We start from the raw sequence: 27,101 nt of genomic DNA on the forward strand, positions 1-27,101 counted from the left end.
AAAAAATAAGAATTGTCCATTTTGATTTCATGGTGACTTTAAGGCCTTGAATGCAGAGTTCTTACAATATGATTAAAAAAATCGAACATGTCACTTTTAAATTAATATCAATCATTTGTAAAATGAAAAAATATATATTAAAAATTAAAACAAAAATAATAATAATAAAAGATATGAATAAATATAAAAAAATCTGAGATTCTTAGAACTAAAGCACTTATCTCTGCAGAGGCAATTCATTATATAGCTCCAACTCAAAACTGTGTTTCATACTCTCTCAAATTGAACAATTATTAAATGCATGTATTTTTCAAATAAGAAACAGTGTTGTCTTTGAAGCTTTTGCACGGAAGATTTGCACGAGAGCTCTATCTTATGCGTATTCTTGAATTATTTCCAGTGTAAAACCAGTGTTCATGACACACACACACACACACACACACACACACACACACACACACACAAACATTGATGATGACATTTGTAAATCATAATTCATATATTCAGTCAATAATCAGTCTGGTTTTGGAACAGCACTTCACTACACATTTAAACTGAGTATCGCGTCTGTAACTGCTGAATGCAGGCTCACAGCTTCTAAAGGAACAAAGAATTTTATTCACTGCCAAACACATTTACTGTACACCAACTGATACTAATGATTTTGGAAAATTGTTCAACAAATATTGATGTTTATATTTTGGGGGAAATTTTTTATCAAAGATATTGATCAGTTTATATAATTCTTCTGGTTTATTCTGTTGTGTGTATACGGCCATAAAGATTTATTTAGGTGACAAAGTATATGTATGAAGTGCACAATTCCAAAATGTAAATACTTTTGTGTTTTTTTATCCATTTCTATATTAAGTGAATGTTTGCATTTCTAATTTTGTGCCTGGTCTTATGTACTTTTCTGTATGGGTTTAATCCAGCAAATAAACTCTGTGAATGAATACTGGATAAGCTTTTCAGTGTCTGTGCAGTATGAGCTACTTTGTTAAGTACCGTAACGGTGGTTTCAGTGTACACTGGATTGTGTTCTTATTGTGGAAGAAGCCAGTCCTCAGAAGCAAGCCAAATAAAAACTCTGAATGTAAACTCTTTTGTCTTGCATTTTTTAGTAGTGTCAATATTTAACATCTACAGTTGTCACTCCTACCAAATCTATGATGATGGAATAAAGTGTTTGATATTCAAATATCCTTAAAATTAGTCAAATCTGAATCAAGTAGATATAAATGACATAAAATCCCAGCTGAAACACATTTTATTTCAACAATTTATACCAGTTGAAATACTTAATTATCTTAAGCAATAACAAAGCACACATTTGTGTTCTTTTTGAATCCACATGAGCTTGATTTCACCATGAATGTCACAGCCTTTGTGAGGTCTCAGAACTAAAATAGCAGATCCAGATTAGTTTTCTGTCATGAGGATCAAGGAGATGCCTGGGGAAGTTTAAGATGAATTTGTCTGATTAAAGAGAAAAAGTCTGAAAGTGAAGCACTGTGTTTGGTGCAAGCATATACAGCGCCACCCAGATAATACCTTTTGTATCATTATGGTGGTGGAATAACATACATCAAAAACAATGAAGGAATGGCTTGGGAGAAAAGAGGGTTTGTATTATAGAATGACCCTGTCAGTGACCAGACTTATAATTATAAAAATCAAAAACCTGAGTGCACTATAATTATGAAGACGTTTAAAAAAAAACTACATGTGTGGAGTAAAAACTTCCCCCTGGAACTCACTGTTTGCAAGGTTGCTGCCTTATGTTAAACTACTTTAAATGACATTTTTCCATATTAATCTACAATCCATACACCATAATGACAAGCAAAAAACAGATCTATGAAAACTTTAAAAAACTGAAACAAGTACATTGCACAAGTATTCAAACCGTTCTTCTCCTTAGATCTGTCAGGTTGGATGGGGACCATCGGTGGACATACATTGACAGGTTTCTCCAGAGATCTTCGATTGGGTTCAAGCCCAGGCTCTGGCTGGGCCACTCAAGGACATTCACAGAGTTGTCCATAAACCACTCTTGCATTGTCTTAGCTGTGTGCTTATAGGGGTCATTGTCCTGTTGGAAGGTGAACTTTCTGCCCAGTCTGAGGTTCTGAATGCTCTGGACTAGGATTTTATTAAGGCTAAGACAAGTGGGTTTTCATGTGTCTTCAGCGAGGAGAGGCTTGAGTCTGGACACTCTTGCATAAAGCCCGGATTGGTGGTGTTGCCGTGATGTTTGTCCTTCTGTACATTTTTCTCTCATTTCCATATATGATCATGGAGCTCAACCAGAGTGACCATCATCAGCTTCCCGGTGACCACTCTAACCAAGCCCCTTCTCCATCGATTGCTCAGTTTAGCCAGGAGGCCAGCTCTAGGAAGAGTCCTGGTTGTTCCAGACTTCTTCCATTAAAGATTATGGAGGCTACATGCTTCTGTGAACATTAAAAAATGTTTATACTATCCTGTCTCTAAGCTCTACAGACAGTTCCTTTGACCTCATGGCTTGACCTTTTTCTTTGATATGCATTTTCAGCTGTTAGACCTTGTATTGAGAGGTGTGTGTCTTTCCAAATCATACCCGTTCCATTGAATATGCCACAGGTTAACTCCACTCGAAGTGTATTAACCTCTACAAGCGAAATTGGAATGCGCCTGAGGTTAAATTTCAAGTGTCCCAGAAAAGAGTATACCACTTATGCAATTATGTTATTAAGTTTTTCCCTTTTTAATAAATGTGCAGTTATCAAAAATGTTTTTTTTTATTTTTATTTGTCATTATGGTGTATGGAGTGTAGATTAATGTGGGGAAAAAAGTATTTTAAACTAGTTTAACATAAGGCAGCAACATAACAAAATGTAAAAAAAAAATGAAGGGGTTTGAATACTTTCGCAAGCCACTGAATATGCATAACAGTAATCAGTATTACAAAGTAAATTATATAAAAGAAATGACACAATAAAGCAGACATGCAGAGCTGACGACTGCAGCAGAACCCCACTGATGAGGGAATGAGAGAACGCTAGCAGCAGACAGCCGAGTAGCTGACGTGCCACAAATTGTAATGAGATTGGTAAATAAAAGCCACAGTTAATTATGGAGGAGAGATTTTTATACCTATAATTTTGCACTGCTCTATGACATTCCTGAATGGCAATTAAACAATTTTGTGGCTAAAACTCATGAGTTTGCAGATAAAAATCTTTTTGGAAATAACCTGTCAGTATGACTTATTGTTATCTTTTGCAGAGGTAACTGGGGTATATAAAACCTTAAAGGCATTTGGCTATACGCACATTTAACTGCTGAATTATAAAGATAAGAGAACGGTTATCAGACATCAGTGAACTTAAGAATTTGCATTTAAGCATTATTCATATACACACTAAATTCATTTTGATTAGAATACCTGAGAGAAATGTCTAGCAAAACATTTAAGTGGTATATTTTCCTGCGTTATCTTGGTCACTTTTTTTTCTCAATTTAACAACCAAGGAATGTTATCACATCACTTTTAACAAAATTATTAAAATTGTAGGATAAACACATAATCCTGATAATTCAGAGATCTGAAAAGAACTTATTTTCATTTGTGTAAGTATGTTGTGTACGCAGATACAACTATCAAAATGTTAAAAGTGTAATCAGTATTATTACAAAAAAAGTAATTTATAAACATTAAAATGACATGCAGAAACAGGAGTCGTTTCATTGTTTTATTTAGATGTAGCACAGGGTCTTATATTTACATAAATATGTTCTGATCATTACAGCTCTCCAGGGTTACTTTGCTGGTTTGTCCCCAGACTCCAGCTTGGGTGCATCTTTGGGCTCCCTGTATGCGGGGAACGCTTCCCATGGACTGTTCAAGTCAAACTTACGGAACTCCTGAGCGAGCTCCACAGGTTCAGCCACAACCCGCTTCACCTCATCGTCATAACGCACCTGAAAAAATAGAAGAAAACAACTCAACATAAATGAAGCCACACCCCTTTTACAGGAATGTTTAAAGTAAATTAAAATTACATACACTGTTTAAAATTTTGAGGTTACTCTTTTTATTGTGTGTCTCTTATGCTCACTAAGGCTGCATTAATTTGATCAGAAATACATTAAAAACTGTAATATTGTGAAATACATATATTATATACATGTTTTCTATTTTAAAGGTCCCGTTCTATGCCCCTTTTCACAAGATGTAAAATAAGTCTCTGATGTCCCCAGAGTGTGTATGTGAAGTTTGAGCTCAAAATACCCAACAGATCATTTTTTACAGCATGTTTAAATTGACATTTTTTGGGGCTCAGAAAAACGAGCCGTTTCAGTGTGTCCCCTTTAAATGCAAATGAGGTGCTGCTGGACGACACAGGGGGCGGAGCTTCATGAGCTCGTGCTCAGTCTGTCAGGAAAAATTCATCTCACGGAATGATGATAATATCAGAAACTCTCAGTAACGGCGTTCATTTCGAGTCGGACAATAATGCCTACAGAGACAGAGTGCTGTATAGAGATGAAACAGGTATGGTTTAGTAGTTTAATTACGGTTATTATAACGTATTTGTCATCTGCTTGTAGGCTATGTATCCATTATTTATTAATAACCTACAAGTCTGCTGTCTGAATGATAATCAAACATGTACTGATGAGTTTAATAAAGTTTATTGTACATCACACAAAAGATGAAGCGTCAGATTTACTTCAGAAAATCACCGTAAGAGCTGAGTAAACACAGTAGGCTAAGTTATAAGAAGTGTGCAAGTAGCCAGTAGAGTTGAGGGAGCATTCCTGTGGGCGGAGGTTAGTCAAGAAACGGTTCTGGTGATGTCACTAATGCAGGATGTAGAGGGGTGTAGTCCAATCGAGCCGTTTTTTGTAGTCAACTTCTGTTAAATAAAATATCTCGCTTGGCATTGAACTTTGAGCTTTATAATTTTACAGATATTATTTATACTCTAACAGCAACATTACACACTAACTAAAGTTTGAAACATGGAATCGCATGCAACGGGACCTTTAATGTACTTTCAAATGTAATTTACTCCTGCAATGCAAAGCTGAATTTTCAGCATCATTACTTCAGCATCACATGATCCTTCAGAAATCATTCTAATATGCGGATTTGCTGCTCAAGAAACATTTCTTATTATTATCAATGTTAAAAATCAATGTTTTGCTGCTTAATATTTTTGTGTATTAATGATTCTTTGGTGAATAGAAAGTTCAAAAGAACAGCATTTATTTGAAATATAAATATTTTGTACCATTATAAATGTTCTAACTGTCACTTTTGATCACTTCAATGCATCCTTGCTGAATAAAAGTATGATTTTCTTTGAAAAAAGAAAAAAAAACTCTGTCTGACACCAAACTATTAAAAGGTGTATAACAATGAATTGTGCATTTACCTCCACATATCCAGACAAAGGAAAGTCTTTCCTGAATGGATGACCTTCAAATCCATAATCTGTCAAGATACGTCTCAGATCTGGATGGTTTGCGAAGAAAACTCCATACATGTCCCAAATCTGTAATGAAACATTCATTTCAGAGTGAAGCCAAACTGTCAAACAGCCAAAACAGACTTAACATCTGCATGCAACTACAGCAATGATACATGATCTAATGGACCATTAGACAATGGACAACCCTCAACCCTCCCTCAGTCAGAGTCTGTGGTGTCATAGCATGTGGGAAGCAGCTCAGGGGCTCCACTGCATGAGCGCTGCAGATTGTTGTGTCTGAGCATATGCTACACAAAACAGACATCTATCAAGTGTGAAATATACAAATGTCAAAACCTGTTCATGAAACCTCAGCTGATTACAGTGAGACACACATACCTCTCTCTCATACCAGTTAGCTGCCTGGTGCACAGACACAGAGGAGTCAAGAGGACTCAGCTCGTCAGTGTAGGTCTTCACTCGGATTCGAGAGTTATAGCGCAGGGACAGCAGATTATACACAATCTGAAAAGGAAAAAATTGGATCATCAGAAAAAATTCTGATGGATTTGTATTTCAAATGCCAATAACTTTCGCCATCCAGGCTACCAAAGTATGCATATTATGTGCAGTACTTATGTATTTTAACAATTACAAGTCTATTAAAATAATCTAACTTGCTAAAAACACAAAATCAAGATCATATTTTATGGACATTTCATAGTTGAGACTGAGCATGCTCACCTCAAAGCGAAAGTGCCTTGTAGGGACATCCACAGCTGTCAGGTCAGTCATGTTGTTGAACTGAGCGTTTGTGTGATCTTTCAAGAAGGTGAGAACAGGTATAATCCCTTCTGGATGGATCATTACCTCCAGCTCATTAAAGCAGGTCACCTAGGATTCAAACAAAAGGCTGTAAATAGAGCCATTTTTGAGGAATTGCAGAGTGCAACTAATCACTAATCTGTCATCTGGATCTGACAAAGATATACATGAGAATAAATTACCTGAACTTGTTGCACATATTTGGGGAGAATCTCTGCAATGTATTCGCCAAACTCTGAAAGCTGAGTGTGGGTGACTGGATCCTTGGGCCTTACAGTAGCTAATGCAAAACAAAACAAAAAGACATTTGGTCTTACTTTAATACATGTCTTTAACTACTATGTAAGATTTAAATAATTAATTTGATACAATGCACTTATTGCGTACATACTTTATTTTCCACACTTTACTTATATTTAAAAAATTACCATCTTAAAATAATTGCTGTATAATTACACTGTTGACCCTTCCTTTACACCTGTCCCTGACCTTAACTATCTCACCTCAAGTGTTTTGCAAAACAAAATGCACACCATAGCATGTACCCAACACTTTTTTTAATGTAAGTAACGTAAGTAATTAAAGACACCTAATATACAGCAAGACGCAACGTTAACAACAGACTTCCAAAAATCTACTCACGTCTGGTTTCGGTTGTCGTTGTTCTTGTCTGGACAATCGCAGCGCTCTGTCTAGCAACTGTGAGAGAAATTGAGAGGAATCAATGCATTACAATATAGTGTCATTGCGGCAAGTTCAGGTCAAGACATCAAAATAAACCAAATTGGTAGTTTGTGTCTGATGAAATTCAAAACATAGCCTAGATTAAAGACATCACTTATATTTCCAAATAACTAAAAATTCGTCTCACTGGAAGCGTGATGTCTAAATATCAAGAATAAAAGAAGCTGAACTGGCATAATTCAGATTATAACTGTAAATCAGTCGGAACTGTCATTGGCGTTCTCTGTGTGTTTGTAAAGGTCAATAGCGAAGAAAAGCCTAAAACACAGGAGAGCTTGTTTGGGTCCTGCACAGTGACAATCATGGTTAAATGAGCAAATAATTCATCTTAAACACGTCTGTGCTGTTCTTGTTTATTTCTTACCGTTCAGACTTTTTCCAAAACCGCTGCGGACAAATCTAACCAAGGAGGCCGCCATCTTTACTCCCTCACCGTCCTTCCTCGCGGGATTTACTGGTGCTGGCGTTACGGGTGCGTTCTGCAGTGCGCTGCTGCCACCTTCAGGCGCTACAATCGAGGCATTAAAGCGATAGTTCACCCAAAAATGAACCATTACTTAATACTTACTCCCCCTCAAGTTGTTCCAAACCTGTATGAGTTTCTTTCTTCTGTTAAAAAGAAGATATTTTGAAGAATGTTGGTAACCAGACAGTTGACGGCACCCACTGACGATAGTATTTTTTCCTATGGAAGTAAATGGGTGCAGTCAACTTTCTGGCCATCTTCTTTAAATATCTTGTTATAGGCAGACATCCCAACCTACAAAAGTTAATTTCAGGGAGGTACCCCCCAAACCCCCAACCCCCCCCCCCCCCCCCTTGTCCCTAAAATATATAAAAGCATAATACATAATTTCTATAGGCCTATGCATTTTATGTTCATAATTTGTAGATTACTTTTACTATTTATAAGCTGCTTATGGGCTACTATTCATGTAAACTGCTTTTATTTATATTCCATTGCAGCTTTAAACAGGTCTAAGGAATAATATGCACATGAATTAAATGAAACTTTTTGAACTCACCTCAACATGTCTTTTACAATCATTTAACCCGCCATGGGCAATGCTGAAGTCACTGTTACAAACTGTACAGCGTGCAAGACTCTCATTATGTTTTACTCTTATAAGACAGGGGTACACTTTCATGTAGTGTGCCGTAAAATGTATCTTATACTTTCGTTTTTTGCATGTTTTTTGTGGCACTCTCCCGTTGCCATGGCGCTCCTGTTTCTAGATACACTGAACTGATTAATGCGGTTCGGGAGAAGAGATAAAACCCGCCCACACTGACAATTGATTGGTTGATTTACCGAAACAGGCCAATCAGATGCTCTCTATCTTACGTGCGCACACACGCACACACGCAAGGTCTCTCGCTCTGTCTCCCTCTCTGCTGTGCACGCGCGCTCTGTCTCGCTCGCTCTAGATTCCGGGAGACTTTAACTCATTTGCGGGTATCAGGGAGCCGCTATCAATATGCGGGAGACTCCCGGAACTTCCGGGAGACTTGGGATGTCTGTATAGGCTATGTGTGTTTTATGTTTTGTATCATATTTAATACATTGGGTTTTTATGGCCCATATAGTATGATATAGTGAGAATATGGAGCTCACACTCAAGGAGGAGAGAAACATTTTCTTTTCAGAGGCCAAAACTTAACACAAATATGCAATTTGGTGCGGTTGTTGTTATTTGGACAAAATGTAAGATTAAATTCTGATGGCTTGTAATGTAGCCTAAACCACTGAGATTTCAATAGCAGTAGGCCTATAACAGACTTCTCAGACTTATTCTTCTATGCTTCTTCTTAAGTATAACCTAAACATCAGTTGTCATATGCCCCCTAATAATATGTCTTATGATCAAAATGCTGTAGTTTTAATTGTGGGAGCAATGCAATAAACGTTCCTCAAAAGCCTGTTGTATCATAGTGAATGGATAATCAGGCAAACCTAAGTTGCTTCAATCCAGTGAATGCTTATCTTAAAATATTACTAACTTGAAATTATTATATTTCACAGCAAAACGGCACGTGCACCACGACCTGAAGGAGGACATTTATAGATTCATACAAAAAGGCCTTTTACTTATTAAAAAAGTGTATGAACTATCAATCTATTAATCATATGGCAAAGGGCATGGTAAATTACTAAACTTACTTACTTTTAAAATTGAAGACAATAAATTGTGGAGAAGACCATGGAGCTGATTATTGATTTTTAGAAGAAATAAAGAAACTGTATTACCAGTGACAGAAGATTATCAGAAGATAGTTCAGTCTTATAAATATCTTGGTGTTCATTTGGACAGTTAATTAAACTGAAACTCGTTTTGGGTTAAGATCCTTTGGTATTAGAAAGAAGAATTTGTCAAGGGATCCTGGTGTTTAAGTAACAAAGTGCATTTACTTGAGTACTGTACTTAAATACACTTTTTGAGTAGGCCTATCTGTACTTTACTTGAGTATTATTTTTTTCTGGAAACTTTTTACTTTTACTTTACTACATTTAAAAGACAAATATCATACTTTTTACTCCACTACAATTCTGTCACGGCCCTTGAGTAGAAAGTAGTAACGTCAGTCAGGGGATGATTTTGGTTGCAGGGGTTGCACTTTGGTTGGAAATGAAAGTCGGGTTGACATCAGAACCAACACGATTTTCATTTTCAACCACAATACGTCTGTCTAACGTTGGAGATTAATGTCAATCTGGCGTTGGATTCTGACATCAACCTGATTTTCATTTTCAACGCTGGGTTTGGTCTTATAAATGCGAATTTTGTCATTGTTTTGGAGCACACTAGCTTATAGATAACAGTAAGGCTAACACATTCACTAAAAGCCCATTTTTTTTAAATAGGGCAATATTTGAGGGAGCAGCCATTTGGGTGTCCGAAACCATTGTGGACGTTACTGAGTGCACTTATTCAATCACACATTCAATCCCACTACTGGAACTGTGTTCTAGAAATAAATTTGATATTGATATGAGGGTAGGTTGGCAGGCATAGATTCAGAGGCATAAGGTACTGTAAATATTACATACAACAATAATAAAACAATGCTTTGACTTTTTACTTAAGTAAAAAAAAAAGGTTTATATTGGCCTTACTCGATTCACTTGAGGTCGCTGTTGAAAAGAGAACAAGGTCAAAATTAAAAATGTTCTGATTCTGTCGCGAATAATCCACAATATAGTATATAGTATTTTTTAGCAAAAGTTAATTTAGTGAGAGATTAGCGATGCCTCAGTGTTCCACTGTGCAATTTAAAAGGTCTTTTATCACGGCTGCAATTCGTTTTTTAAATGAAGATGTGTAATTACTGTATTGATTGATTGTGTTGTATTTTGTATAGCATTTTTAATTATGTCTTAGGTTTTTTTTAATGTAATGTTTAATTTGATGTAATAGTTTGTATTGTTCGAGATGTGTATGTGCAATGATGGCAAGAGTTTCCCCTCACAGGGATTAATAAAGCATTCTAACCTAACCACGACTGTGTGCAACATGTTTTTGAGCAATGTTTTGATCATGTGAATAGTTTAGAAGCATTAGAAACTTATGTATCAACTATGATACAGTAGACCTTCTAGGGTTACAAACGCTGTTCACATATTTCACTAAATAGACCACAGTATACCATTATTTTATCATATTCATTAAAATGTATTTGAAATGGTTTTAAATAAGTCAGTTCAGAACCAGTTGTACACCTCTCTCTATTTGATTAGTGTATAACAATAAATAATTAAATACATAGGCTCTGTTAAGCTTCAAGATTATGTTTACTGTAGACAATTAAAAAATATCATGATCTTATACATAATCACAAGGAAGCAGGTTTTTGAACAGCTTCCAACACAAAGAGGCTAGGTGGGATAAAAAAAAAAATCTGTTCTAATATTATAAAAAAAAAATTAAATCACTAACTAAAACAAAAATAAATACAATTTGGAAATTTACTGTCTAAACATCTGAGGTGATAGAAAAAAAAAAAATTATTCACAATATAACCAATGATCCAGATTGACATTATCGCTTAAAGTCTGTTTATGTATAGTACACAAATTCTTATACAAATATATAAAAAATATGCACTCCAGAAAGGAAAAAACAACTTATTAACAATGTACAGCATAAGAGATTCAACATGAATGTTGGCATTTGTACACTGTGTATCTTCTAGCTGGACTCTGAAGCGCAGACTTGCTTATAGTACTCCTGCAGCACCTCCAGCTGGGCTGAGCGGATCAGCACATGAGGCCGGACTGAGGCCAGCATCTTACAGGCCTCCTCTGGACTCAAACAGTGTAGCTGTGAAAGGAGAAAAAAGGTTAAACACAGGGCCATAACTACCATAGACATTGAGGGAGACAATATCCATGAATGCAAACAACTCAACTGTGATTAATGTAGGCTAATTCATAACTGTGATGAGACAAAGAACATTGACGGAGCTGTTTTTGACATATTAGACAGACGTTTAAGAGTGAACATATTTTAAAATAAAAAAAATATATATTCCTATATTACTTACAAGTATAAATTCTAATTATTTTACATGGTTATAACCTTGGTTTAACATCAAATGCAGATGCATGATACAATGCATATAATTATACATAAGCATCTTCAGAAATAACTGGTTGATACTGGTTCAAGAAGGAACAAATTCATATAAATAATATACTGCGTGTGTATAATCAGTGAAATTACGTTTAACTGAGTAGTGTATCACTGAGAAACGTCCTGCTCGAGTTGTCCTTGTGATGGAGGTTCGAGTTGAATAACTAGTTCTTCCAGTGTTTCATGCTCGCATTGATATGGTACGATTGACGTCATCGTTCGTTACTGTGTTTAGTTTACGGTGTAGGAAGCCTCAGGACGAGCAGAGCTGATGTTGTTATGGCAACGGGCGTTTTTGTTTTCGATACGCGCACTGTAGAGTTTGATTAATCTGACGAGTCGTTTGAGAATCATTGAAAATGTGGTGATGTGCAAATGTATATTATGAGAAAATTAAACAGGTTTTTTTTTACCTTTGATGCATGTAAGCCTGTTGTAAGAGACTCCAAAACAACATTAGGAAACTTTAAAATAGCATAATAGTGGCACTTTAAGTAAAAGTCCCTTTGTATTCTGCATGCATGTGTGGGTTTCATGTAGAGAAGTGAACAGCATCACTTGAATTAACCTATATATTAATGTCCCCTCTCCAAAATTCTCCACCGATAATATTATGGCGAAACAATTTCAGGTGTGTCTTGTACAATGCTCAAAGAATGTGCTAAAGAAATGTACAACCACAAAATGACAAATATTGTTTACAGTGCTGACCTATGACACAGAGCTTTTTGTATTGATGCTGCTGGTTTTACTATTGTACATGCTTTAGGGCAGGCAGACAGACTGATACCCACCCTGATGAGGTATGCAGCTGCAATAGTTGCACTGCGTGAACGGCCGGCCTTGCAGTGAATATAGACACTACTGCCTTGCTGTCGATGTCTCAGGGTGAAGTCCACACCCTTGTGGATGTGCTCTAGGCTGGGGACACCTGTCAGGTCCACCGTGTCCAGTCTGATCTGCTCAACGCCAACAGCTTGCCACTCCTGTTATTAATATAAGCATCCTTAGATGTGCATTGCCACCTGTGATTATAGTTGGGAATGAGTGAAAGAGTTAGGAGAGACACTTACCTCAGCTGAATTGCAGAAATATTTTGTTTCATATTCTTCATTCATGGTAATGACTCCTCTGATTTTCTCCTTTTGGACCAACTAAAGCCAAATGAGACAAGAGGGATTAGTTAAACTCTTAAACAGGACTACGATATGAGGCAAATTATAAAGGTGTTAGGATCATTACAATTGTCTGTAATTCATTAATACAGTAAAAGTCAAATCTTACCTCCTCTGTCATTGACCTGAATGGGAGAGCACCAAGAATGACAGTCGGATCCACGCGATTAAACCATTGTCTGGAGGTGACCTTTTCCATGACAACATTGTAAGCGAGTGTGGGATAAAATAAAATCCTAGCTAGAACACTGGACATCGTTCCACATGTAAACGAACGAAACGAATCACTGAAGTTTCATTCTTTCTCAACTACTCGTACATCATAGCACTGCTTTATGAAAGACACGCTCTTTAAGTTTTTTCTTCGACGCCTGTCACAGTCACTGTCACTTCGACATTGCCCTCTTCTGTTTTGGAGGTTAATTGGCGGGATACAGTGTCTCGTTTCCAATAACATCCAGCGAATAGAAAATGAAGGAATAACACCTATCTTAAAAAATATAAAAATAAAAATGACCTATCTTAAGCTATTGATCAGACGCCATTGATACAATAAACTATTTTTGTGTGTAAAGTATAGAGACTTAAAATAAAAGTCCATGGCCTACCTTTGCATGAGTCTCGTTTAATTTTGTAGTTTATCGTGTTCTTGTTTGATGGTGTTTGTGAATGAACATTAATTAATCAATTACATTCATTTAAAAAAAAAAAAAAATGCAACAGAATTTCCGGTTAATAGTCCAATAGGATTCAAACCGCACAAGGATAAAGACGGATATATACGGATATGTGCCTGCAGACGTGGTTAATGTCCATTTACACTGTGTGGATAAAATGTATTTGTGCTTTCTTCGGATTATTTGGCATTGTGAATGCATTATATAACGCATTCTACAGTAAAAACACATAATAATACCAACACAACTGCACAGACATTAAAAGGACAATTCACGTTAACCAGTCTGTCAGTTGCACACATTTGATGTTTATCTCATATCACACGCGCAGGCCTTTTGGGTTTTTATTGACTTCAGCGACCACGTGAGAGAAACGTGTATCTGTCTCTTTAAGAAGGGGGGCGTATTTCAACCAATTCCTTATAACTTCTGTTTTAAGTATTTATATGGCAATTTGTCATAAAAGACCAAAATAATTTGTTGTTATAGTCACGTCTATCAACGTTTTGGCTCCAAAAGTACATATTTGCCCAGTACATTTCGACAGAGGCTCCACCCCAATCCCCTTTTAATAAATGTGATGGTGCATGCAGGAAAGACAGCCATTTTGCACCGTCCCTGTTTCACCCAGAAAGTAGGTTGTCGTGGGAAGACGTAATCTGAGAAAAATAACTAATTCACAAATCCCACTAAACAATAATTCCCCTGTATCAGCACACCATACCTACTCAGTTCCCTCCGTTTGAAAAAGGGGGCATCGAGGGTAAGTGTTGATTGTTCACGGTTGTAGCTGCGCGAGCTAACTGGTGGTTGTTTACGGTCGCTAGCACGCGTTAACATGCGTCATTATGTAAGAGCAGATCGACCACCGCGGCTCATTTCGGTTAAAGATGCTGTTTTGGTCAGTAGTACATGCACGGTTGCGTCAAGAGTAATCTAAACCTGTGTAACTTCGGCGTGTTGTCCGAGCTGTTCTGCTAAGTTTAGCGTCACTGAGAAGTGTAACAATGATGCAACGCAATTAAAACAATGCAGGTGATGAGCAGAACTCTCACACAGGTCGTCCCCTGTGTTGCACACGCGGTCTTAAAATCGCATGTATTTTCACAGCGATCGGTCTGGAAATTAAGTAACTAGAGGTTCTGTTGGAAAACGCATGGTCACTCCCCGGCTAAATTCAAATGAACGTAGCAAATGTGCTCGTATAGTAGCAGTGTTAAGTTTTAGCACAGAGCCTGCCATGTTCTCCATTTGCAAAAAGCTCCTTTTGCAAGTAACATGCAGCTGTGTGACTTAATCTCTGGAAGTATCGATCATAGCAAGTCAAACTAGCGACTCCTAGTACTTGCTGCGAATTTAATGTCTCTACCTGGTAGTCCTTCTACTTGCTGTTTCAAAGCTAACGTGCTAATGAAATATAAATACAACATGCAAAAGCACTTCTGAGATCAGCGCATTCAGTGTCTGTGTTTGTATCTAATTTAATTTAAAACTTGCTTATGTTGCTGCTTATTTCCACAAAGTATGTCAACAAAATGTGTGAAGTTAAATGCAGTGAGAGGTATTAGTTTCTGGCCTGCTGGGTTTTGAGCACAGAGGCCTGCTGAACAGAAAGCTGCTGCTGTTCAGGACTGTCACGTGAACTACCACTATCATTTGATAAGAGCTTCACAATGGACTATTGTCCTTTTATTTCCAAGCCAAATCGTTATAAAGGAATAATGCATTTTTAAAGCTTTTTGAACAAGAGTTAAGGAATCTGCATTATTGTCCTATATCAGGACTAGTCGGTGTTTAATGCGGTGGTAATCTAATGTGGAATGGACTGTGTTCTGTTGGGAAAGCTTTATTATGTTACCAGTGTTGTGACCTTCAGTTGTAGTTTGGTATAGAAATGAGTTATGTCTAGAATGGGTGCCTTGTAGGTAAAAGCTTTTCAGGGAAAAGACAACATAGGCTGATAACATGCTATTGAATGTGACCGCCTGAAGAGCAAGAAGGTCCATTCTGCTTGACGTGATTGCTTGAAATGGGATCTTTGGTGTTTTGTCTAATTCTGCTGTTTGATAATGAACTTGATTTCTTTAACCTGGCTGAGATTGTTAACGGGATAATTTAGCCATAATGTTGTAATGAATATGAATCTTCCTCCAACTAATACATTGTAATGTACAGATAGTATATAATATACTAATATACACCCTTTGGCATACACGTAACCAGTCAGAAAAAATACACAGCTAGCATTGTGAGAATAAAGTAAAAATGTTGCACTGAAAATTTAGATTATCCTAATGTAGAGGGGCAATAGGCTATATGCTTGTATTCTGCGTTTGCATTTTATTATTCTTCATTCCAGTTCAAGGCCAGTTGTAACCGACCTGTTTAGTCCTTATCTGACATTGGCAAATTGTGCAGCATTGACTCTCTTGTAAGATCTGTTTGTCTCCCAGAATTATTAAAAGGAAAACCCAACTCTAATAGAGGCAGTATAAATTATACACGAAAACCGCAAATAAGCATGGTAATGGAGGTAAAGGACAGCAAGTACTGGGAATCATCACAGATGTTCACTGATAAGATGCCAGTCTAACCATACGACGCTCTTTTTGCAGGTTGACGGGAGCAACGTTTCAGAAAAAAGCAAGGCCACAGAGAGGGTAAGTTGTTCTCACTTTTGTGTTAGGATGTATTACAATGGACTATTTGTTAAGTGAGACATCACAATGTCATTTGTGAATGTGGGAAAGGTAGGTATTCATATTTCAAATGACTGGCGCTCAGAAGAACATGATTTGACTAGAATCATCAGACTGCGCACACAAATGTTCAGCCAACAGATTAGTTTGAGAAGTCGCAAATGAGTTTATTTTCAGTTTATTTTCTATGAGGTTCCATTTGTGCCAGAAATGAGTGGCCTGCTTTGTGCATTATACTACACGTATACTATATGTGTCCATGTCTATTATTAAAATCAGTATATTTTGACATATATGTTCTCTGTTTATATACTCTTGTTCTGACATCTTTACTGTCGTCTTTCTCTGTCGTCCTTACTGTAGTCTTGTTCTGTCCGTACAAAAACAGCGCTGTGTGATATTGCTTAACTAGATCATATGATAAATGTGAGACAATTCATACATGGACATTTTTGCCCTAATATCTTGAATTTTAGGTGCATTCTAACTGCATTCCATAGACTCCATTATGCAGTGAGTTTTTGCCCTGCTTCATGTTTGTCAACTGTATGATCCAACTGTATGAAATTTAAGATGACCGTAAGTCTGTGGCGGGTGTGTTAAATGCATGAAATCATTTTAACACGTTATTTTTTCCACACTCATGAATGAATGCAATTATTTTGCACACTTTGCTGGCAGATAAGACTTTGTATCTTGTTTTTTGTTTATATATCTGTACACACTGGCCCAAACCGCCTTTTTTTGAAACCGCCTTCCGTAGACAACAGTAAAGATGACAGAACAAGAGTACAGTAAGGACGACAAGACGACAACAGTAAAGACGTCAGAAGACAATGACAGAACAATGACATAAACAGAGAACATACATATCAACATATACTAATTTGTCTGAACAAGTAGGCAGTGACTGTAGACAAGGACATATGTGTAGTATAAAGCACAAATTAGTCAACTTATTTTTGGCACAAATGTAACCTCGTTATTTTCAAGCCTGATTGCATGCCTGTTGAGAACTTCACTGTGTAAAGCAAAACAACTATACTGATCTTTGAAATGAGTAGTTGTCGGAAGAAGACAGGCCACTATTTGGACATTCAGTGCTTGTAGTTCCTTGAGTATTTAACTTTTAATGAGAGCTAGCAGTGTCATTTGTGCAAACTCTTACACTGCACTCTTACACTTTTTGGATGTCTGCTAGCGTTTGGATAATTATTGTCGGTGTATGTCAGGTTAAATGATGTATCAGCAACACGTGGAGGTCCATTGTCATTTAGGATTTTGCACCTCCATTTCTGTCCATTTATGTCATGCTATTAGAGAGCTGCGTGAAGCAAAATTGCATGAAATGAACTCCCTGTTCCTTGGTGTTTAGTGCTCCGAATTGAGGACAAACCGTTTCCTTGGTTACTAGTTAGTGTGCACACACGCACGCTTGTGAGTTGATGCTGCTATGGTGGGCTGTTCTTTGCAGTTGGATTTTTGTCCTGCATGGCAACACCTCCATTATCTTCAACTGAGGGCTGACAATTCCGTCAGACTCTGCTCATATTTGAGTGTGTATTTACATAAATACTGAGGGTTTTCAGAAGAGCGTTCGGCTGGAGAGTCTAGAGTGCAGTTGTAGGCGTGAGTTTGAGCGCTTAGCGCAAAGTCAGGGGGGTTTATGTCTCCATTACAGGGGGAAGGGAAGTGTGTCAGAGTGCAGGCTCTTTAAAGGAGCCATCAATCATCTACTGCATTACCTTTAAGACACTCATGAGGGGACTAAAATACTTGTACTGAGCCACTGAAAGTCTTCAGTTTCATTTTGTACTTAACATGCTAATACTTTCAGGAAAAAAGCTCTTTAGCTTTGACTTCTGTCAGATTTCGCTGTGGTAAATTCGTGTCTGACAGTTGCTGCACCATGGCAGCTGTTGAATCATGACAACGCTCTCCAGGAGGGAGTTACCACATGGAGGTCAGCAGCAGCACCTGTCGGGAACATTCCTGTTTATGCTCCTGCTAATGTGGGTAATGAATGCCATTTAAAGACCTAAATAATTATTCCTATACATTTAAACTAGGGCTGTCAAATTGAAATCTGAATCTTGAATATTTGTCCAATTTAAAATAAAAATTCACGTAGAATGCAAAAACTTTTAGGTTTGCGTCGTGGCACACGAGATGCGATGATGGCATTGCTGCGTTTTAATGTTTTTGTTAGCCTATCCAGTTGAACCCTCTAGATCAGGGATAGACAACTTCGGTCCTGGAGGGCCACTGTACTGCAGAGTTCAGCTCCAACCCTGCTAAAAATCACCTGCCAGTAGCTTTCTGGTAATCCTGAAGACATTGATTAGCTTGTTCTGATATGTTTGATTAGAGTTGGAGCTAAACTGTGCAGGACAGTGGCCCTCCAGGACCAAAGTCACCCATCCCTGCTCTAGATACAAAACATTGCAGAAATAGAGAAGCTCAATGCGGAGAAGATCGTGGTTATGTCAAAACAGGTTAACTAGCCATTCACACAAGCCAACTCATTTTCTGTGCTGCTTTTCCATTATGTAAACATACGCTAGATGGACATCTTCGACTGTTGCACTCGCGCCTCACGAGAGCATGTTTAGAAAGCCATGTAAAAAGATGTCTCAAGACTTTGTTGTTGCATATCATGTTTTTAAACACAAAAGCCACTCTGTGTGATTGGCAATTCGACTCTTTGTATAAAACTATTCATAAATACCCAATGCTCTTATGCTCGTAATTGTTTATGCAATTTAAAAAAATATATTTAAAGCATTTGTGCACGAAGGTACCTCATGAAACTGATTTCGGACAGACTTCTCAGGCAGCGTAACGGTTTAATGATCTATAGAAAAAACAGTGAGCTTTGGTGATAACGAAGCAAATATTTAATTACCACAATAGTAATTTCTTGCTATTGGTCAAAAACTTACATTTACACTCAAACTGACCACCAACTATAACTTTTAGACGCCATCTTTATTTTTGGATTGTGGGATATCAGAGGCAGCAAAGAATATCGTTATGTAAAAATGTATCAGATGAAGGTGTCTCAGGAGACAGGAAGTGATGCTAGCATTAGATTCGGATGTGCCTTCCTAACTTTGAATGCATCCTCCAAAGGCAGCGTTTTTTTCCTTTCAGACACAGCCACGTTATTTCATTTTTTTTAGGCCTCTTGTGGCCTCAGTAGACAAGCCAAAAGCATTTTTCCCTCTAACTGAAATTTCATTCAAATATAATTTGAATATTAGTGATATTTAAGAATAAAATTTTAATTCAGTTTTTCAGCCATTTTGACAGCCCTGATTTAAACATTTCCAAAATATGACAATATTGTTACATTATATTTCATTGAGAAAAAAAACTTCTTTATTGCATGTAGTAACGGAAGGGACTATATCTTATATTATGCGTCGTCACCATGTGCGCTGCACATGCTTGGTCTGTATCATTGTTCATTTTGATACACATTTCAGTATCCTAAGACACAGCCTGACTTTCTGTTGCACATGAATTTAAGCTGGAGTTTGTCATCATCAGAGGTTGAGTTGGCTGTGAGTTTTCTCCAGTTTGGCAGTGAAACTGGTGGTTCTGCTGGAGGCAGAATGAGTCTCACTGTAACGATCCAAAAAGAAAAAAGGGGAAATGTGCACAGCACTCTCTCTTGAAAAAATCTTAATTCTTGATCTTTTGAAATAAACCTAACTCAATTCCCTCTTCAGTCCAAAAAGACCATTTTAGTGAGACTAAAGGCCAGGACACACCAAGCTGCCAGTGAGCCGTTTTTGAGTGTCTGTCGGGTTAGTTTTTGCAGTCTGTTCTGCACAGTCATCTTGAGGTCCCCTTGGAGGTTTGTCAAGGGCCCCCTGTTTGAGAACCACTGTGCTAGAGCAATATATATCAACATTTGATTGGCTGAAATATCGAGAACTGGCTTATTGACAAAAAAAAAAAATGCACTACAATAATTCATTTATCACCTGAGAAGAACACAATAATTCAATTACACATTTAACTACCCAAAGTTTATTTCTGGTTTTGGTATTCGGCTAAATGAAAACTTAACTTAGGTTTCGATATACAATTATATTGGTGCATCGCTAGTAAACACGGACGCTCAACTCTGCTTGCTCTGTGCGAGAACAAACCTCACTGTTTCTTGCTTGTGAAGCAAGCATGGTTGAGCTTCCATGTTTACCATAGTGACTGGAGTTGACAATTTTAATTTTGTGGTGTATTGCATTTAATTTTTTATTGTGGAACGGACCTAATGCTGCAGCATCCCAGTGTGTTTAGTTAGACTGTAGGACTGGGTGATAAAACAATAAAGATAATTTTCCTCTAAAACGATAACAAATTAAATAAATGCTCGACATAATGTTTACGCTCCAAAAGTGGAATGAAACAGCGCTACTCATTTGAACCATGCACTACACGGACCATTTATCTGCTTGGCTCAAAGTTCATATGGCAGTGCAGCACGAGCTTACTAAAGCAGATGCGTTTACACGCTGATCGGTCTTGGTCACGCGACCACTAAACAGCGCTGTGAGATCCAGTGAGAAGCGCTTGAATTCAGTGAAGAACACAAATGACTTGAGGATTTAAACTAGTTTAAAGCCTGATGAAATGGCACAGAAAAACAAGAGAAACACTGTGCGCAACAATACAGTCAGAAGGCTTTTCAATCTACAAATAGCCACAATTTACTGTAGTAACACTAACTGCACCATGGTATTGTGACAGAAATGTGGGATATTCAATTTTATTAATATTTTAGTTAAAATACTGTTATGAAAATTAATGTAGACAAATAAAAATGACATGAAAATGTTTATAAAAATATGACTAGAAAAATAACACGATTATCAATAATGCATGTTTTCAAAAAAGAAACATCTAAAAGCAATATCTGCATGAGGTGAAGCTGAAGAGTGAATGAACACCAGTAAACTGAAGCCCTTTCTATATGACGCATGTGAGATTAATCTGATATCCTAGATACACAACATAAGCGCAACATGGCAACTGTTTTCTGCAAGGACCCTTACATTGAATTGGCTCTATCACTCTCTCTCCTCTCTCCACCTATAGCTGGTGTGTGGTGAGCGCACTGGCGCCGTTGTACTGCGGCTGCCGTCGTATCATCCAAGTGGATGCTGCACACTGGTGGTAGTTGAGGAGAGATTTCCTGATATGATTGTAAAGCACTTTGGGTGTACAGTAGTACATATGAAAGCGCTATATAAATGCCTCATTCATTCAAGGACGCAAATGCAAGTGAACTTGAACTAAGTTAATTCACAACATTATAGTGTTCTCATTAGGGCTACACAATATATTGAAATATCACAAATGTACATATCGCAACAACTTGATATTCATACTCAAAGATTACAAAAAGTCCAAGTTTTAGGTCAACGCAGAGAGTAGACAGGACGCGTAAATGTTACTTGCATGTGACATGCTTAATGTTATTAAATGCAATAAGCAAAGTACTCGCACACAGGAAGCTGCCTCTCGAACAGCGTGTGATCCTAAATTCAATTCTCTTCCGTAGCTTACATGGCCAAATACACACACAATTGTCAAAACGCCTGTCTTGGTGAGTAGTCACTTAAACGCAGTTGGTTATGTCTTAAGTGGACTAAACAACTGAGAAAGAAAATGTGCATGTAACAATATTTTGGATCTATGCAGCTCTTAAAGTGACATCAGCCTAATAAACCTACTATCATCTGTGTGCTTAAAGGTAGGGTAGGCAATTTCTGAGATGTTAGCAATAACGAGCTATCTTTGGAAGCATGAGATCCCACCCTCCCTTCAGATCGTCTCCAAAGCTACGCCGCCTCCAAAACACATGAACTCACACAGCCAGAGCAGAGTCTGCAAACCGTCACGAGACGCCGTTAAATTGCCTAATTTCTCAAAGCACATACCATTACAATAATAATGAACGTAAACCACTTACAGAGCTCTTACTTGTACTACCTGACTGCTGCAGTTCAATTTCTGCATTGATAGTGTTGCCATTGAAATGCATAAATCAGAGTCTGAGGACGTGAACAATTCTGGGTAGAATGTCACGGGTTGCCATCTTGTAATTACGGTTACAACATGGCGTGCAATGACAATAAGTTTGTTGTTTTGGTTCAGGAGAAACCGTGGCTGCTGTTTGTTTGTGGTGTTTTAAATGAACATTTATTTAAAATAAAAGTTCTTGTTTGGCAAAATTACATTTCTTTAATAGCCTAAACACAGGCTTTACTCCCTTCAAACTTAAATTATCACTGTTTCATTACATCACTGTTGGAAACCACTCTTATCAGAATAATTATGTAAAGCTTGTGTATATTTTCAGTTAAAGCTATATAAAGCAATCTAGGGTTTTTCTTTTGTGTTTTATATAATGACCTCTAGAAGGTGCTCTAGAAATGTTTTCTTTGATTGCTTTTCCCTTAAGAGAAATGCGTTGCAGTATTTCGTTACGTTGCAGTACATCTGCAGTATCCGCAGATATAATAACGCATCACTATCGAACGCTTGGAGAATGGACACAGGCCAGGAACCCGCAACAGAACCGTGTCTGTGGAAAAGGGTTTCTGAGGATGTGACTAGTCGATATTGTGACTTTGTAATTCTCTATGCAGGAAAAACCCGTACACCGATGTTAAAATATCTCTTTTTAAGTGTATTTACAATAATTAAAATTTGTTTTACACACTTAATGTATTATCGTAGCTCATATTGAATATGGCACTGTTTAACGAGTAATCGCATTAATCTTCAATATCATGCAGCCCTAACTTAGGCCTACTGTTGAAAAATGACGACGAGAAAAAATGATTGAAAGTAATATTACAAGTTGCATGCGCTTTTCCCTTGACGACAACGCTGAAACACAGGCAACTAAAGCGCAAAGAAATTACAAATTTCTGTTACAGTGGTGTTCTCATTATAATGTTATGTACATGTCAGATCAGCACATCTTGCATCAAAGTAATTCAGAAGTAATTCTCTGTGCGCTTTCAAATATAGTTTCACTTTATTTTGCCTGTCTGAATGGCATGCTGTCCTAATGCTAACCAATCAGACGTCAGGAATCGCTGCAAAATACTGCATTTTAGAGTAGTTTCAGATTCTTTGCTTTCTTTTTTACATAATGGTAAACCATGAGCTTGTGAAACGTCCAGTATGTGTTAGGTTTTCAGGACAAACAGAATTAATGGAGGGTTAATGCACTAACGGCTGAATTGATTGATTATACCTATACCTGCTTTGGATCTTGGCAAAGATGTTTTCTGTATTTTTGATGTGGTGTCTAATGCCCTGCAAGTCACAGAAATCAAATATGCACTCAAGGTAGTGAAGTGAACCCGACATCTTCATTAGAATAATTTAGACGCTATTTGCTATTCTATTTCCAATAGAATTGTAGCCGAATTTAATTTCTGCCATGAAGTAACCTTCTGCTTTGGACAGTGAGTGAGCTGTCCGTGTTGGTCGGCAGATTATGACCCTTGGCATTCTGAACGGCTGGCGTGGGGTGCTCTGATCAGGATGTAGTAGTACAAGTTGTTATTTTTGTAGTCATACAGAGAGGAACAGGATGGAGGTAGTGCTCTATACTGATGGGAGGTTTGTAATTGTCCATCTATACCCCTTTCTCTGATCAGTCAGCTGTGTGTGTGTGTGTGTGTGTTGTATTCTCAGCTGCTGGGTCGTTCCAGATGCTTCGGTATTACTCCATTTGTCCACAGTGCTCTCTGTCTGTGCCAGTGTTCGAGAGTGAGTTTGTTGTTAGATGAACTGCAGACCATATGCTCTGCCCCCCCCCCCCCCCCCACCTCCACCCCAAAGGCCTATAACACTGCCTTACATAGACAGTCCATGAATAAGCCACACAGTCACTCATCAGTCATTAAAACATGGCCTGTGGTCTGAGAGCATTCTCACTTCGCTCCCAGGGTCAGAAGCCACATCACAGCTGCATGGCATGAGTTTCCCAAAGGGAAGATAAATTATTGATGTGTACAGTGTTGAGAATCAGGCAGCTTTCCAAAAGTTGCAGCGCTACTAGTTGTAATTTGGAAGCCTTACCGTAGTTCAGAAATAGTGTAGCCTTTGGTATCAAGGTAGTTTTTATTTCCATCTAAATGTTACAGTTACTGTTTTTGCCCAGATTTCCCTCCAGATTTACAGTCTGGACAAGTTGATGCTATTTGGTGAAAGTCATAGTCAGTCTCAGGGATGCTAACGATTAATTGAAGATCGCGTCCACAAACAGGAGTTACACATTCTGACTAGCACGCATCTGAAGCGGCATTGACATGTTGTAGGCTATTAGTCGTTATATTTGATTATTAAATGAGTAATTTAATTAAATGATCAATCACATTGACTCATTTTATAATCCCACTAGCCCTTTATTTAGACTAAAAACCCTTCTCATTCATTTGGTGTGAAACATGGTGTTTTGAGCAGCATTTGCACACCATGTCAATGTCATGCTGTTGGCTATATGCCACTGCAGTAGACGCATATTGCAATATTAAGGCTAACGATTCATTGATTCATTGATCGTTAATTTAAATGACGATCGATCATGGGAATTTGTGTAAATTGACATCCCTAGTCAGTCTGCAGTTTTGAGTTAACAGATTTCACAGAAAACAGTGTAGTGTATGATGGTCACAGACTCCAAATCTTTATTTTTTATTTTTAGCTTCAAAGTTTGTTTCCATGCCGTTGGAGGACATCAATCATGTTTAATATTTTGAGCTGATTTTAGAACACATTGTTTTCATTTGTCATGCGTCTCCTAGCAACAAAGCATGTGTTTCTGTGCGAGTTTGTTCTGTTCTGACTTAGTGTGATCCTTAGTCGTTTAGTATGATGCCCAGTAATTTCCTCTGTAACTATATACAAAGTCGGCAAGTGTATGATGCCTAGTTTTTCTAAAATCTGTTCATATTTTAAAAGTTGTGTAGAGTATGTGCTCAAATGCAGCGTTGGAATGTCAGAATCATTCTAGCGAATTGTTGTTATTGTTATTATTATTATTATTATTATTATTATTATTATTATTATTATTATTATTATTATTATTATATATTTTATTTTTTTCAGATTAATGGTCATACACATTAAAAGGATAGTTCACGCAAAAATGAAAATTCTGTCTTGTCATTGTGGTCTGGTTGTTTCACCATGATCCTATGCACTTGTACATTTCTATGTCTATATTATAAACACTGATATTATGTTACTGATGTATCAGTTGTGTTTACTTTGACCACAGATCTGATAGGCGAATGTTTTTTTGCTACTGGGTATGTGAGACTTTATATTTTGTTTCTCAGCAGAGTAGTATTTTATACAGCGCTGTTACAGTCATATACACTCTCCTTTCAGTAACTCTCTTTGTTAAAAGTAAATTGAAAATATACTTTGGGCTGAACATCTGGTTTGGTCTGACCTTGGAGACCATTTTTTCCCTTTTTTAATGTGACAAACCTTTTGTGTTTGAGTCTCTACACACGGATTACCTCCAATGAAAGACACAACAGCTTCCACTCAGATTATAGTCGGTCATTTACATGATTATGTTCAGATCATCCAGGAAGTGTCTTCTCACTCTCCTACATATGTGTTATCTGTGTGCATGCAGTTTTGTGACATGAGGTTTGCATGCTGTCTATTCTGTCAGAAGACGTCTCTTTCTTTTTCCTTTCCAGTTTATGTTTACCTGTGTATGTGTGTCTGATGTGTGTGTCCTGTAATGTTTGGTGTGTTTCTGTAGCATTTAACAAAGTCACTGGATGGATAGCATCGACGCTGAAGCCCTCTACCTGACCACAGCGCAGATCGGGCAACCTCAATGCGAGCTTTCCCTTCCTGCTGTGGAAGTACCTGCCCTTGGCGGGTAAGAACACATACACTCCACATCCTTTTACCCCAGGGGTGTGAGGATACCCTCCATCTACAGGTTTTCCCTCAGTGGGAAACAAGTCTTTTAAGCAGCTTCTCTTTGAAGCTGGAATGAGAAGAAAAAATAACTTGCTCTTATTTTGTCATTGCTCCTTTTTCTAAATAGTAAGCATATCTGCAGTGAGCAGCCCACCAGATGTCACTGCATGACTAGCGATGATGTCATGGCCTATTTGAATATCTGAGACAGACTGTTGAGGAAGAAAAAAAATGATAACATTGATTAATTGCTGAACCATTCTTGTAAGGATGTTGTTTTATATATTCCTGCATAAATTATTTATATGCGTTATTTTCTGAACGAATCAGCATTTTACAAACTATATAATATATATAAAATTTTTTTTTGCCAATCAAGGCATTTGAATGTTATTTGTTATATACTTATTATAGGGCCATTGGTGTTTTTGTGCTAAACAAGACTTAATAGTATACCTCAGTCTGCCTGTGGCTTGTTTTGTTTGACACCTTTGACTGCGAGCTTATAAAATGACCCATGTTGCATGACCCCGAGCAGCCCGTTCCTCCCTCCCTTCCGCCACCCCCACCATGCTGGAACAGTGCACCGTTCGTGGCCCGTTGCCGGAACACGATTGTGTCCTAGGGGCGCTTCAGCTCGGGGATTACCAGAGAGCTGCCCGTCCCCATTCATTCCTGCCGCTCACTCACGCTTATCAGCATCAATCTGACGCTTTATTTATCTGACACTGCACTCCTTTCTGCTTTGCTAAGAGAAAAACTCACAAAAAAGTCCCCCTCCATCAGCACTTTCCTTTGTGGAAGCAGTGGTGCAGCTTTTAGTGGCCCGTCGGGCCCGTCCTAATCCTCAGTCCCAGCCCAGTGACCAGAGCTACGGCCTGTGTTTGTCATCCAGCACAGTGCCGA

The 27,101-nt window shown here is 37.7% G+C and overlaps 3 protein-coding genes across 11 annotated transcripts in view; 1 reads left to right on the plus strand and 2 right to left on the minus strand.

The window, feature by feature from the left end:
• Window positions 1–2,801: 2,801 nt before the first annotated feature.
• Window positions 2,802–7,535, minus strand: ndufs3 (NADH:ubiquinone oxidoreductase core subunit S3). Its single transcript, XM_081351966.1, has 7 exons — window positions 7,397–7,535; window positions 6,931–6,987; window positions 6,471–6,568; window positions 6,208–6,357; window positions 5,863–5,988; window positions 5,428–5,547; window positions 2,802–3,967 (listed from the first exon to the last, which is right to left on the minus strand). The coding sequence occupies exons 1-7, from the start codon at window positions 7,449–7,451 to the stop codon at window positions 3,806–3,808; spliced, it is 768 nt and encodes a 255-aa protein (XP_081208092.1). The 5' UTR covers window positions 7,452–7,535; the 3' UTR covers window positions 2,802–3,805.
• Window positions 7,536–10,511: 2,976 nt separating this feature from the next.
• Window positions 10,512–13,220, minus strand: ptpmt1 (protein tyrosine phosphatase mitochondrial 1). Its single transcript, XM_081354124.1, has 4 exons — window positions 12,948–13,220; window positions 12,737–12,817; window positions 12,458–12,649; window positions 10,512–11,351 (listed from the first exon to the last, which is right to left on the minus strand). Exons 1-4 carry the CDS (start codon window positions 13,092–13,094, stop codon window positions 11,220–11,222), a joined length of 552 nt encoding a protein of 183 aa, XP_081210250.1. The 5' UTR covers window positions 13,095–13,220; the 3' UTR covers window positions 10,512–11,219.
• Window positions 13,221–14,006: 786 nt separating this feature from the next.
• Window positions 14,007–27,101, plus strand: part of celf1 (cugbp, Elav-like family member 1) — a 32,552-nt gene continuing 19,457 nt past the window's right edge. For 5 of the 9 annotated variants that reach the window (XM_081354138.1, XM_081354142.1, XM_081354140.1 and 2 more), the window contains exons 1-3: window positions 14,093–14,278; window positions 16,131–16,175; window positions 26,029–26,151. In XM_081354138.1, the coding sequence (XP_081210264.1) occupies window positions 26,048–26,151 (104 nt within the window). In that variant the 5' untranslated portion in view covers window positions 14,093–14,278; window positions 16,131–16,175; window positions 26,029–26,047. Of the gene's footprint in view, window positions 14,279–16,130; window positions 16,176–26,028; window positions 26,152–27,101 lie in introns of all 9 variants that reach the window. The other 4 variants (XM_081354143.1, XM_081354145.1, XM_081354146.1 and 1 more) reach the window with 4 other exon arrangements.

Source organism: Scardinius erythrophthalmus (genome assembly GCF_964197995.2).
Source record: "Scardinius erythrophthalmus genome assembly, chromosome: 2".
Classification (NCBI taxonomy): Eukaryota; Metazoa; Chordata; class Actinopteri; order Cypriniformes; family Leuciscidae; genus Scardinius; species Scardinius erythrophthalmus.

Excerpts from the sequence above, each read along its gene's own strand:
- ndufs3 (XM_081351966.1), bottom strand. The coding sequence starts at position 7,451 with ATGGCGGCCTCCTTGGTTAGATTTGTCCGCAGCGGTTTTGGAAAAAGT. Across the intron at positions 5,989-6,207 it reads CAAGGCACTTTCGCTTTGAG|ATTGTGTATAATCTGCTGTC; the intron begins GTGAGCATGCTC and ends TTTCCTTTTCAG. Across the intron at positions 3,968-5,427 it reads CTTTGTCTGGATATGTGGAG|GTGCGTTATGACGATGAGGT; the intron begins GTAAATGCACAA and ends CTATTTTTTCAG.
- ptpmt1 (XM_081354124.1), bottom strand. The coding sequence starts at position 13,094 with ATGTCCAGTGTTCTAGCTAGGATTTTATTTTATCCCACACTCGCTTAC. Across the intron at positions 12,818-12,947 it reads TCAGGTCAATGACAGAGGAG|TTGGTCCAAAAGGAGAAAAT; the intron begins GTAAGATTTGAC and ends ATTTGGCTTTAG. Across the intron at positions 12,650-12,736 it reads ATTTCTGCAATTCAGCTGAG|GAGTGGCAAGCTGTTGGCGT; the intron begins GTAAGTGTCTCT and ends TATTAATAACAG.